Source organism: Lipotes vexillifer, unplaced genomic scaffold (assembly GCF_000442215.2).
Source record: "Lipotes vexillifer unplaced genomic scaffold, Lipotes_vexillifer_v1.1 scaffold669, whole genome shotgun sequence".
In the NCBI taxonomy this organism is placed as follows: domain Eukaryota; kingdom Metazoa; phylum Chordata; class Mammalia; order Artiodactyla; family Lipotidae; genus Lipotes; species Lipotes vexillifer.
In genome coordinates, this window is record NW_006795513.1 from 477,377 (window position 1) to 489,817 (window position 12,441).

Below are 12,441 nucleotides of genomic sequence, written 5' to 3' on the forward strand. Positions count from 1 at the left end.
ATTTATAGTTTCTATATGTAGTTTTCTTATTGTTTTCCTTCTGTGTTCCTAAAAGTAATATCACACACAGAGACAGTAAACTTGATGATTATATATATTAATTGACATAAAAATCCACAACATACATTGTTTGGTGAAAAAATACACAGAATAGAAAAGCACTTACATTTGATCACTTTTATTTATTATCTATCTCAGCACGCAGGAATAGGGAAATATCTAGAAGGACATTTATCCAAGGACTGACAATGGTTATACAAGGATGGAGAGTTTCAGGTAATTTTTACTTTAGTTTTGTATTTTCCTTCATTTTTTGAAGGTTTAACAATGACTTATACTCCTTTCACAAAAAGAATAAAGTCATCAAGGAAATAGACACACACACAGAATAGATCCTTAGGCAGATGGAGCGGGGAGCAGGGACAGAGGTCAGGCTGTCCTCTCCATTTTGCTGGTATTCACAACCTCTTCTTCCCCAATGAAAGTCACTTTGTGGATTAATTCATGCACCTAGAATCCTCCCCCACCCCTCCCCTGTTTTCCCCATCTCCAGTCTCTGAATACAGTTAAGGGTTCACTTAGGGCAGGGTCTAGCTCCTTATTGTGGCTCAGAGAGGTCACTGTGTTCACCAGGGACCTCTTTCGACTTCTTCTCCTCTGTATGTGTCAGATCCTGCAGGGTGATGATCACATTCTCAAACACCTGGGCCTTGTTGCTCTCATTGTCACAGGTTTCCTTTGAGTGGCCCTCCTCACCACAGTATGAACAGCGGACTGTATATTTTCTCTTCCTGCCTCTACGTATATCTCCAGGACCATCATTCTTATATGCAGAACCACCACTGGTAGAAGGAGATTGAGCCTGGGAACTGTTTAGGGAATTGATGACCAGTATTTGAGCCTGAAGTCTGGCCCTGACTCTGAGGGGAGGGGCACCTATGGATGTAAGTGGAGGGTTCTGAGACTCCACCAGGATCACATCCTCATCTGAGTCACTGAGGGTATCATCTACCTCTAACACGTTGCAATCAGCAGTGCTGATGGCTATTGGCTGGGGGCCCTGAAATGCCACAGGGCTTGCTGCCCTCTCCATGATTAGCTCAGATCTTTTGGGCCACTTCCGTTTCATAAAAGTGTCATCCCAATCCTCTTCCTCCCTTATCATCTTGATTAACTCCAGGAAATTGGGAAGCCACTCCAGATCATTTGCGTACATCCTGAGTAGATGCTTCAGCTTGAAGCGCAGGTCCCCATTCAACTCAGCCATTCAACTCAGCCCCTGAAAGGAGCTGGTGCAGGCAAGTCTGGTTTGTATCTTTCCCAGCTATGATCCCTGCCTGAATAGCATTCTGGAGCTGCATCTCTAAATGGATCACATAAAGGGAGGTTTTCTCCCCTTGTGCCTGCAAAGTGTTAAAAAATTTACCATGGGCAGTGACACTGCTTTCAGAATCCCCAAACACCAATTTCATGGTGTGCAAGAAATCTGCCACACTTAGGTTGGGGTTGGCCGCCTGCAGCAAATGCATGACCTCCCGCGTGGGGCCCCTAAGAGTTTTCATCAAACGCTTGAGCTTTTCCTCCTCAGACATATTCCAATCTGGCAGGGCCCCATTGACTTGGATCAGCCAGTTTTCAAAGGTTTCTTCCCCTTGGGCTGGCACCACCCTCCCTGAGAACAACTTCATGTTTCTTTCTGCCATATTGACCCTTAAAGGACCAAGACTCCTCCCTAGGGACTTCAATATGGAATGGGCCCAAGGTGGCAAGGGTGTGTTCTGCCGCCGGCTATTACCCACACGTGCAATGATGCTAGCCATGATGGACGATGATCGTCTATCTGAATATAACAAAATGCTCAGGCTTTTTAGAAAAGCCTAATCTGCAGGAGAAATCCTCAAAGCAAAGTTTCTGGGCTCTGCCTTCCTTCTATATCAGTAGGGACTGTAAAGAAAAGGGAGGGGGGGCTTCCCTGGTGGTGCAGTGGTTGAGAGTCCGCCTGCCGATGCAGGAGACACGGGTTCGTGCCCCGGTCTGGGAAGATCCCACATGCCGCAGAGCGGCTGGGCCCTGCGCGTCCGGAGCCTGTGCTTCACAACGGGAGAGGCCACAACAGTGAGAGGCCTGCGTACCGCAAAAAAAAAAAAAAGAAAAGGGAGGGGGAAGGTCAGTAAGGTAGTAGACTGCAGGAAAGCAATCTGCGGTCGCTTTCTTTACCTTCCTGAATGCCCTGAGGTACATTTTCCATTTGTCCACTGCCTTGAAAATATCCTGCAGGAAACTGGCAATTACAACCTTCAGGAGCTAATGGGTGTCCCTGTGCTAGCAGGGTGCTTTTCAGAGCTACAACCATCCCCTCCTGCCAGGCCTCCAGGTGGGAGAGCAACTGTTGCTTAGAATTCTAGGTGAAATAGTCAGTGTGTGGAGCCGATATTGGGCTCTCAAAATAGAGTGCAATGGTCTAAGTCTCACAGATTTGTGGTAGCAAGTAAGATCTCCATTAAACTCATGGTCTCACGTCTCAACCACACCCCCTTCTCAAAGTTTGCCCTGTTATTTCTCAAGATTCTTATATGAGCTCAGAAACAAGTGCGCGCCTTTATTTCACGTTCAGTCTCTGCAACAGGTGCCTCCGTGAGAAAGCTCGATTCCGAGGTAGGTCTACTTCTGTCCATATGAGGTTGCAGATCCCAGTCCTCAGGACCATCGCGGAGGGCAGGGCAGGGAAGGGAAGAAGCAGTCTCATCCCTCATCCTGCTCCCTCGACCCCTCCTCCGCTGTAGCCAGACGGAAAATTCCCTCTCCCACCTTGTGAATACGATTTCCTCACACCCCACTCCGGGAAATCGTTGGCCTACCAGCTCCGCAATCAGCTGCACAGAATTCAAGTTCGGATTCGGCTTTGATGGCCTGCCACGGAGAAACGGAATGGGACTTGGACACGCACACCCACATATCCATCACCAGGAAGGGAACAGGAGATGCAGAGGGTTCAAGGCAGACAGCTTGCGATTCCCCCCACCCTTCCCGCCCCATTACTACCCCCTGAAAACGCCCTCCCGCCAATCCTGGCAAATCCTACCCATTCGGCAGCATCCAGTGGAACCCACCTCCTTCCTCAGCGCAGCGGGGCCGCGGCAGTGCTCCTTCCCCTGCCTCGCAGTCCCCGATTCCCCAAACGGGGAGCCGCCCAGTCCTGATGGGGCTTTTCCCTCCTGTCTCCGGGCCTGGCAATCGCGCCCCCTTTCTTTACCTGTGTTGGGTTGGTGGACAGCCCATGCTCCGGCGTGGACAGCTGTGGATGCCGCCTGCCGGTCACCGTGGCCCTGCAGGAGAAAAAGATGACGCCTCCTCAGCAGCTAAGCGACCCGGAGCCGCCAGACGGAGCCGCTTCGCCCAGCTAAGGGTAGCAGAGTCGGGGCAGCGCGGTTCCCAAGGCAGCAGCGGCCGCCCCCGCCTACCCGCTGAGCCCTCCCGGCAGCCGCCGCTTCTTTTAGCCTCTGCCCATTGAGACAAAAGAGCAAGATGAGTCGGGCGGCGCAGCCAATCAACGGGGCGAGGGGGCGGCCTCCCCGCGCAGCCTCCAGCCCGAGGCCATTGCTAGCAAAAGCGGGAAGACGGCCGGCTGGGGCTGCGGCACACAGGCGCGGGAGCCGGTGAGGTGTCAAGTCCAGCTCGGACTCTCGGACTGGGCCGATTTGCATTTTACCCGTGAGTTTGCTGCTTCCCCCTCTCTTCCTTTCTCCTTCTCCCCTTACACCTCTGTGGTCCTCCACGCTTTGAGACCGGATGCCTTCAACACGAGGTGGGACAGAAATCAAGTGAACAATAAGAGTTCCTCACCTTTGTATAGGGGGAAGGGATGAAAATCATTTACTGAGCGCTTTCTACGTGCAAACACGCTTGCACGGACATCTCATTTATTCGTCTCAGCAGCCTTGTGAAGGAGTAGCAGTATGCCCATTTAACAGAGAGGGGACTATGTCAGTAGTCCAGTCCATCCAGTCACTATGGTTAGGAAATGCAGAGCTACGAGCTCACACCCAAGTCTACTTTACTGATTTCAAAGGCTGCCCCTTGTAAACACTCCTCTCTACTCTCAGATTGAGGGTTAGTTGAGACAAGCCAAAGCCAAAGTGGAGATGGGAAGGCCCACTTGGAACTACTATATAGAACTGGTGAGCAAGGACTATCATCTCCATTTTGCAGATGAGGAAACAGTCATAGAAAGGTTAGGCGTCTTGCCCGACATCATACAGCAAATAAGTATCAGCATCCGGTTTTACACCCAAGTCTGTTCTCCAGATGCCAACGATTTGCCCCGCTGAGCTGCCCTGGGGGCATTTTTTAAGCGGGTGGTCTTAAACCAGCTCAACAGCAGTCTTGGTGTGCTGGTAGTGCTGAGAGAGGGCTTGGGAAGGCAGTGGGAAGAGGGCAGTGGGGAAGAGGTAGGGAACTTTTATGGTACCTATTGTACAGAAGAGGAAACTGAGGCACTTTTCTTTCTCATTTTTACACTACAACAAGCTGCCTGCTTTTTCTTTAAGTAAAAACTTATTTTTACATCTTATGACCCCCAAAGGAGATAAGACTCAGAGAGGTGAAATGACTTGCCTGAAATTACAAGATGAAGCCCAAACTTGTATCCTGTCTCCCTGACACCAGAATCCATGCTGTTAACCAAAGTATGGGTACAAGGCTGGCTTCCTCAGAATCATTTTGAAAAGCTTGTTAGAAATGTAGATTCCTAAGCTCTACCTCTGGGGGATTCGGATTTACTAGGACTAGGGCTGGGGAGGATGATTTATATTTTTAAGCAGTGCTGTAGTTAATTCTGAGGTGTAGAGAGGTTTGTGAACAACGGCTGGAGACACCACGTTATGCTGGTGGTAATAAGTAAATGGAGCTGTGGCCAATGTATCTGTCTATACCATATCTGTCGTGAAATGTAACTCCAGAGCAGAGTTTCCTATCTAGGGTCCTTCCTGAAATTGTTTGCAAAGAGTAGAAGTTGGACTCTGTATATTCTTCTGAGTCTTAGCTTTGTAGATTTTCAAATGAGTCTGTGGCCCAGAAATGGTTAAGGACCACTCCCCTACAATCTTTCTTCCTAACATTTTTCTCTCTCAACTTGTACTTGAGGAAGAAGTGTGAGAAATGAAGCACAATTTGACCTAACCCCCGAACTACAGCTCTCTGCCACTGATAATAGCTCTTTCATTTCTTGGCTTGAGGACACGTTGCTAGGTTGCCCTTCTGTGAGCTCTTGAGGGGACCTCTCCTTTGCTGGATTTGGCATCACTGGCCCCAGAGAAGGAGCAACTCCATGGAAACGGCATGCAGGGCTGTCCAGAGTGAATGGGCTGTGAATTCAGTGGCAGAGAAATCTGTACCATTTTCCATGATTTCTGGTTCTTGAAGAGCAGATCTTATTTCCCTTAGGTAGACTGTGGTTAGGAGGCCCCTTTCAGGGCTTGTTCTTGACTCCTGATGCGTTGAAGCAAGTGAACAATCTGATGCCCTTCGACTGCTGTTGGGTTGTCTTCAACCTGCACACTTCACCTTCTCCTTTCTGCTTTCTTATTGACTGCCTCAATACCTAGAGTTCCTTGGAGTAAACAATGAACATTTGGAGATGAAGCACCTTCCATCTGAGGACTGTGGGCTTGTTCGTGGATGGAAGAGTGTGGGGAGTTGGAGGGTGGAGGGTGTAGGAAGTAAAGAGAAAGCTCGCTTCACACAATCAGGGGTGATGCTAGCAGCAGCTCTAGGGTTTCCTTCAGACTCTTGCTTCTGCTCCCCAATATCATGCCATCTGACCCTGGGTCTCTTGCAGATTCTTGTTCTGTGTTTAAATTGGCTTCATCGCCAAAGTAGGTGATCTGCAGTTGGACCTGGTGGGTGTGGGATCAAATAGGACAAAGAATAGATCTTATAGCTCTGACAAAAAATATTGGAAGGAAACAGATTGTGTACAGGTGCCTGGATTGGGCCATTAGAACAAAGTGAGGGTCTCTTCCTGCAAGACTGGGAGGAGGATTTGCTAAGCTAGCTCCAGTTAGATATAGGGCATCCCTGATCTCTGGCCTCGTGTGTGGGAGTGTGTTCCAATTCATGGCTCTAATGAGACCACATTTTCCAATTTCAACAAAGAAACCTAAAAAGCCTGAAGGTTAGAGAGGTAAAGCTATTAGTTGAAGCAACAATAGCTGCCCTTGTCTGCCTGGCTCCTCTGTGCCAGGAACTTTCCATCTGTTATCTTATTTAAGTTTCTCAGCAACGCTGTTGAGACAGGCATTGTTATCCCATTTTGCAAAGCCCATGAAGGACTCTTCTCTGTTGTCTTACAAACAAGAAATGAAAAAAAAAATCTTCCTTCATTTTGTTTTTTATCAATATTTTTAAATTGAAGTATAGTTGATTTACCATGTTGCGTTAATTTCTGCTGTACAGCAAAGTAATTCAGTTATACATATATATGCTTTCATTTTATATATTCTTTTCCATGATGGTTTATCATAGGATATTTGAATACAGTTCTCTGTGCTGTACAGTAGCACCTTGTTGTGTATCCATTCTATATATAAAAGCTCACATCTGCTCAGCCCAACCTCCCACACCATCCCTCTCCCAATCCCCACCCCCTTGACAACCACCAATCTGTTCTCTATGTCCGTGATTCTGTTTCAGTTTCACAGATAGGTTCATTTCAAACAAACAATTCAAAATGTACTCTGCAGATGACCCAGTGCATTAGACTGATTTCAGCCTTTAAAACAATGTTGTTGTAATCTTACTTATATTACTGGGATCTCATTTTTTTTTTTTTTTTTGCGGTACGCGGGCCTCTCACTCTCGTGGCCTCTCCCCTTGCGGAGCACAGGCTCTGGAGGCGCAGGCTCAGCGGCCATGGCTCACGGGCCCAGCCGCTCCGCGGCATGTGGGATCTTCCCGGACCGGGGCACGAACCCTTGTCCCCTTCATTGGCAGGCGGACTCTCAACCACTGCGCCACCAGGGAAGCCCTGGGATCTCATTTTTTAAAAATCAAGCTACTAATATAATTTATGGACCAACTTGTATACCGGGTAATGCATAAGCATTTTATATACTTCATAACATGAAACCTTCATGACAATCATTTTACAGATAAGGATACTGAGGCTCAGAGAGTGGAAGAGATTTGGCCAGGGTCATAAAGCTACAAAGTGGCGCAGTGAAATTCAAACCCAGGGCTGTCTGACTCCAGAGGCTGTATCTTTATGCTGTAATGCACTGCAGTGGGGAAAACAAGGCCCTCATTTTATATCAGCTTGTCTCTGTCACCCACAGATCTCTCTTCTTCCCACAGCCTGTATCCAGAGCCAGGTACCACTCATGTTTTAGGCATCTGTGCCTTAGGCCTCTTCCTCAGCCTAGAACCCCTGCTGTCACTCCTCCACCTAATGAGAGCCTACTCACTGGTTAAGGATCAAGTCAGCTGCCCCTCCTCAGAGAAATTTTTGGCTGCTCCCTATCCTAGGTGAAATAAATTGCTCTTACGCTTTGCTCTGACCTTGATTAGTGTACGCTTTATTTTACCTCCCAGTATAGTTTAGCTCATGGTTGACCTGTCTCCCCCACTAGATTCCCAAGCCCTTGAGGGCAGGTACCAAGTCCTGTTCACCTCTGGCTCCACAGTGACTTACCTATAGTGATTTCATAGATGATCAATATGTGTTTGTGAGCTGGCCAAAGGAATGGCTGAAGGATGCCGGAATGAACAGAGAAATGAAGGGCTGGATCTTGGCGCAGTCATGAAAGCTGTGTATCTGGGCTAGACTGGCCAGGGGAGTCTGGAATCCCCTTGGCTCACTTTACTAGGCTGTAAACATAGGAGACACATCATGGGGTCCAGGGGGTAACTGCTGTAGGCTGACTCCAGACTCATTCTGTGGCCTCTATTTAGAAATTCTTGTTTAAGGGGCCAGGCTGTCCTGGATTGTTTATGTAACACCTTTGCATTCACAGAAGACAGGTCTTCCTTGCCTCTCATGTGAACACAAGATACCACTTCATCTTGTTCTGAGTATCCTGCAGGAGTGTCTGCAGCATCCTCACAGACGATGAGGTCGGGAAGTATCTTTTGTAAAAAAAATATTGTTTACTGAGGCCACCATGCCATGGATGGTCAACCACTTTATCTCATTTTATTTTGTTGATCTTTGCAACAACCTTTTGAGGGAGGTCTATTGTCCTTAGTTTGTAGCTGAAGAAACTGAGACTGAGGAAGTGTCTTGCCTAAGGTCACACAACTAAGCAAGTGGTGGAGGGAGAATTCAGGCTCAGGTCTGTCTGCCCCCAAAGGCTGGCATTTTAATGGAAAAACACATGGGAGTAAAGTAGACTCCCCCTCCCCCATAAAACAGGAAGAATTAGATTTATAAAATGATGACAGATATTTAAGGTAAATTGTTTCTAAATTATTGTTCAGCTTTAATCCCTGAAAATGACTGGCAAAAATGGCAGAAGGAACCAGTGATGGAAAAAGCACAATTCCTCTATCAAATACTGGCCTGCATTCCCCCACATCAGCCGCCTGCCACATGCACAGTATGAGGATGCCTAGAGAGCACTCCTCCCTGTCTGCTGATTTTACAACTGAGATGCATTACACTCCAAGATGTCGATATATTTCTAAAGGTCACACAAGAAGTTGGTAAGAGAACTGGCACTGAGAATTCTGGTCTGCCAAATTCTAGCCCAGTTTTCTTCGAAGTCAGCTCTCCCTATACAGTCAATCAACACATGTTTACAGGTTACCCAGGAAAATGTGGGGAGGAAGTGGAACATTACTGCACTCTGAGATAGAAGAGGGGACAAACGTTTCCCTCACCACCTGACCTTACGTAGATGCAGGTAAAACTTGGGGAAGAAATCCTTGGTAGGAATGCTGGGTAATATCAGGCGCCCCTGTGGCTTTGAGGGCCTGACTGGAGCTACCTCCTGCCCAGGCAGGCGGGAGGGGTCCCCTTTGGCTCCAGAGAGATGGAGGTGGCTGCCAGGGGCCCAGAAGTGCCCCAGAGGGATGCAAGGAGTGCGCCTCTTGAGCCTTTGCTCCTGGCCAGTTCTCAGCTAAAGGGTCCAAGGCAGAGGAGCTCTCCCAGCCTCCTTCTGGCCATGAGGGTTAAGGAGCTGAGGCTTAAGGCACACCTGGACTGCTGGGGGTGGGGGAGGGGTGGAGGCAGAGCGCAGGAGACTGTGCTCCACCCCCTCCACCTAGAGAGACTGTGGCTGAGGTGGATTGTAAGGTCAGTTGTGGAGTCATGGACAGAGCAGGAGGAAGAACCAGGGAGGAGCTTAAGGGGGACGATTCTGGAAGGAGAAGCACTTCAAGGCAGGTTCTGAGTGCGGCAGCCCAGGGAAGCCTGCAGTGGGCTTCTTGCAGTGCCTGGCTCCTAGCCCTCCCTCAGTGCCTCAGCCTGGGGGACCCCCCCTTTGTTTCTATTGAACAGGCTAGCGTAATTAGAGCCTCAACACCCCTCTCTTCTTGGGACCACACAGCCCAGGGTTCTGTGTGAAACTTCTGGGTCTGCAGTTCCTACCAGGCTTCCTGTTGATCTAGACGTGAGTCCCCTGCCCGACCATCATGCCCTGTCCCCCTCTCCCCGCCTCCCCTACCCACACAGCTTCCTGTTCCTCTCCTCCACACACCATCCCCCGCACAGCACACCCTGTCCTCTCACCCCTAGTTCCTTCCTGGCAAGCTCCCTCAGGTCTGCATTCATTTCACTCCACACCCTGACTTAAATGAAGTCATCCCCCTACCAACCTAGTCCTGTTCACAAGGATAGGAACTAATGATATATCTACAAAGAACATGGGACCCTCAAGGACTGAGGTCATTTCAGTCATTTTTAAAAATTATCTCCAATCTGAAGCCATGAGATGGGGCAGGATCAGGTGTCCAGGAAGGTGTCTCCCCTATTAATGCCCTCAGTTCTGAAAGGCTATGTGGGCTTTCTGGCTTTCTAATGCCCCTGTTTTCACATGCCCTGGCATCCAGATTGCTTTTCATCTTTCCCTGGTGATTCCCATTTCTTAGGTCAGGGGGAGGTTAGCTGGGAGTCCTTGGGCTTCTGGTGTCCCCTAGCATGTAGCTAGGGTTAGGTCCCCCGCACGCACACCCTGTCCTCTCACCCCTAGTTCCTTCCTGGCAAGCTCCCTCAGGTTCTCAGATCTGCACTGAACATTCATTTCTTCTTGATCCCAAATTTCCTTCATGGACGCTAGCTCCCCAGTTACCTTTCATACAGCTCCATCTGCTCCCAGACCATTCTAGGGTAGGAGCAATATTTTGGAATCCTTGAATGGCCTCTTCCCTCTAGTATAGTGGTTCTGATCCAGGGGCAATTTTACCTCCTCCCTACCCCCCGGGGACATATGGCAATGTTTTTAGATATTTTCGTCTGTCAGAGCTGGGCAGGTCACAACTTGTGCTACTTGCATCCAGTGAGTACAGACCAGGATGCTGCTAAACATTGCAGGATGCACCGGGCAGGCACCTATGACAAAGAATTATCTGGCCCCAAATGTCAGTAGCATGTATGCTGAGGACCCCTGCACTGTTATATAGCTACAGGTCTACAAGGTTAAGCTTGGAAACTGTCAGATACGGAACCTTTTCATGCTAAACTTCCAGGAACAGCTAATCTTTCTGTTCCTCAACTGGGAGAGGGGGGTGGGGTGTTGCCATGAAACAGCTACCACATTGTCAGGAATCTGCAGAAAGAGAGGCAAGGAGATTCCCCGCTCCCTAAATTTACTACCAACTTTTAGAGAAAGTACTGGACTACAAGTTTTGAATGCCTTTCTGTCTCTACAAGATAGTGCCACTTTTTGGAAAGAGAATAGCAACTTATTATTTTAACAGTTTATCAAATGCAAGATTTCATGTGGTGAATGCAGTAAGGTTTCGGAGCCCTCCTTTCCCAATTTTATTTTCTTCAACCTTCAACCTTCTTTGAATATGAGAGTATTTGCTGGATCAGAAAAACACTGTAGAGGTGTCTCTGTTCAGCAAAACTCACTGCCTTTGTTTTAATTTAAAGTGGATGAATTCTTTCTTAAGAGTGCACTTGTTTCTCAGAAACTGGCCCCCCAAGTTGCTTGTTCCCTTAGAGCTGAGTTTCTTGGAACTCTGTTTCTAACTAAGCAATGAAAATGCTCACTAACAGATTTCATTGGTCAGTCTAACCTCTTTTTTTCCCACTCTTGCCAGTCTCTTCCCTCTGCACCCAGTTATCTTCAGCATGGGGGAACAGAACCACTCTCCTGGGAAGGAGCTTCAGCACTGGACACAAACAGAGTCTCCGGGAAAGAGAAGCTGGCACTCCCAGGCCTACGCCCTTGGGGCCGTTTCCAACTTTATGTCTACTTTTCTGACCTTTCCTATCTATAAGGTTGTGTTCCGGCAACAGATCCATGCCATGGCGGTGTCAGAGGCTGTGCGGCAGCTTTGGCATGAAGGCCTTCAATATTTCTACCGGGGAATCTACCCGCCTCTTCTCTCCAAGACGTTGCAAGGGACTCTGCTTTTTGGGACTTATGATAGCCTGCTGTATTGTCTCTCCCCTGTTGGGCCACACTCCCTGGGACACCGCTGGGCTGCAGGGCTCATGTCTGGTGTAGTGGAGGCTGTGGCACTCAGCCCCTTTGAAAGGGTGCAAAATGTGCTCCAGGATGGTCGCAAGCAAGCTCGCTTTCCCAGCACCTTTAGCATTCTCAAGGAATTCCACTCTTATGGGGTTTGGGGGCGGCTGTCGCTGGGTTACTATCGTGGTTTCTGGCCTGTCCTTCTCAGGAACAGCCTGGGGAGTGCTCTGTATTTCTCCTTCAAGGATCCCATTCAGGATAGCTTGGCAGAGCAAGGCCTGCCCCATTGGGTTCCTGCCTTGGTGTCTGGGAGTGTCAATGGAACAATCACCTGCCTAGTTCTGTATCCTCTGATTGTGCTAGTTGCCAATATGCAGTCCCATATTGGCTGGCAGAGCATGCCAAGCCTGTGGGCCTCTGCCCAGGACGTGTGGGACACTCGGGGCCGAAAGGTGTTCCTGATCTACCGTGGAGGTTCCCTGGTCATCCTAAGGTCCAGCGTGACATGGGGCATCACTACTGCTATCCATGACTTCCTCCAGAGGAGGTATCGTTCCAGGAAAGAGCTGAAAGACTGACTAGCTTCAGGCAGTGTGGCCATGGCAACTTGTTATTCTAAGCCTTCCTGGGTTGGTTTAAATAGCTTACTTCTTTAGCTTGGTCACCTAATACAACTATTCTTTAGCATCTTTCAACTGTCATTGCACTCAAGAAGTTCCCAACTACCAGCCTGTTGGGCAAAGACAAAGCCAACAGTGTTCCTTGGTTAGCAAAAGAAATTCACCCCAGTCTATCCACAGCTTCAACA

General features: G+C 48.7%; 2 protein-coding genes across 2 annotated transcripts; one reads left to right on the forward strand and one right to left on the reverse strand.

Moving 5' to 3' along the window:
* Positions 1-598: 598 nt before the first annotated feature.
* Positions 599-1,820, reverse strand: ZCCHC18 (zinc finger CCHC-type containing 18). Its single transcript, XM_007472339.1, is given in 2 exon segments — positions 599-1,264; positions 1,266-1,820. Coding segments are annotated over 2 exon segments (1,221 nt in total).
* Positions 1,821-11,290: 9,470 nt separating this feature from the next.
* Positions 11,291-12,211, forward strand: SLC25A53 (solute carrier family 25 member 53). Its single transcript, XM_007467813.1, has one exon. The coding sequence runs from the start codon at positions 11,291-11,293 to the stop codon at positions 12,209-12,211; it is 921 nt and encodes a 306-aa protein (XP_007467875.1).
* Positions 12,212-12,441: the final 230 nt, after the last annotated feature.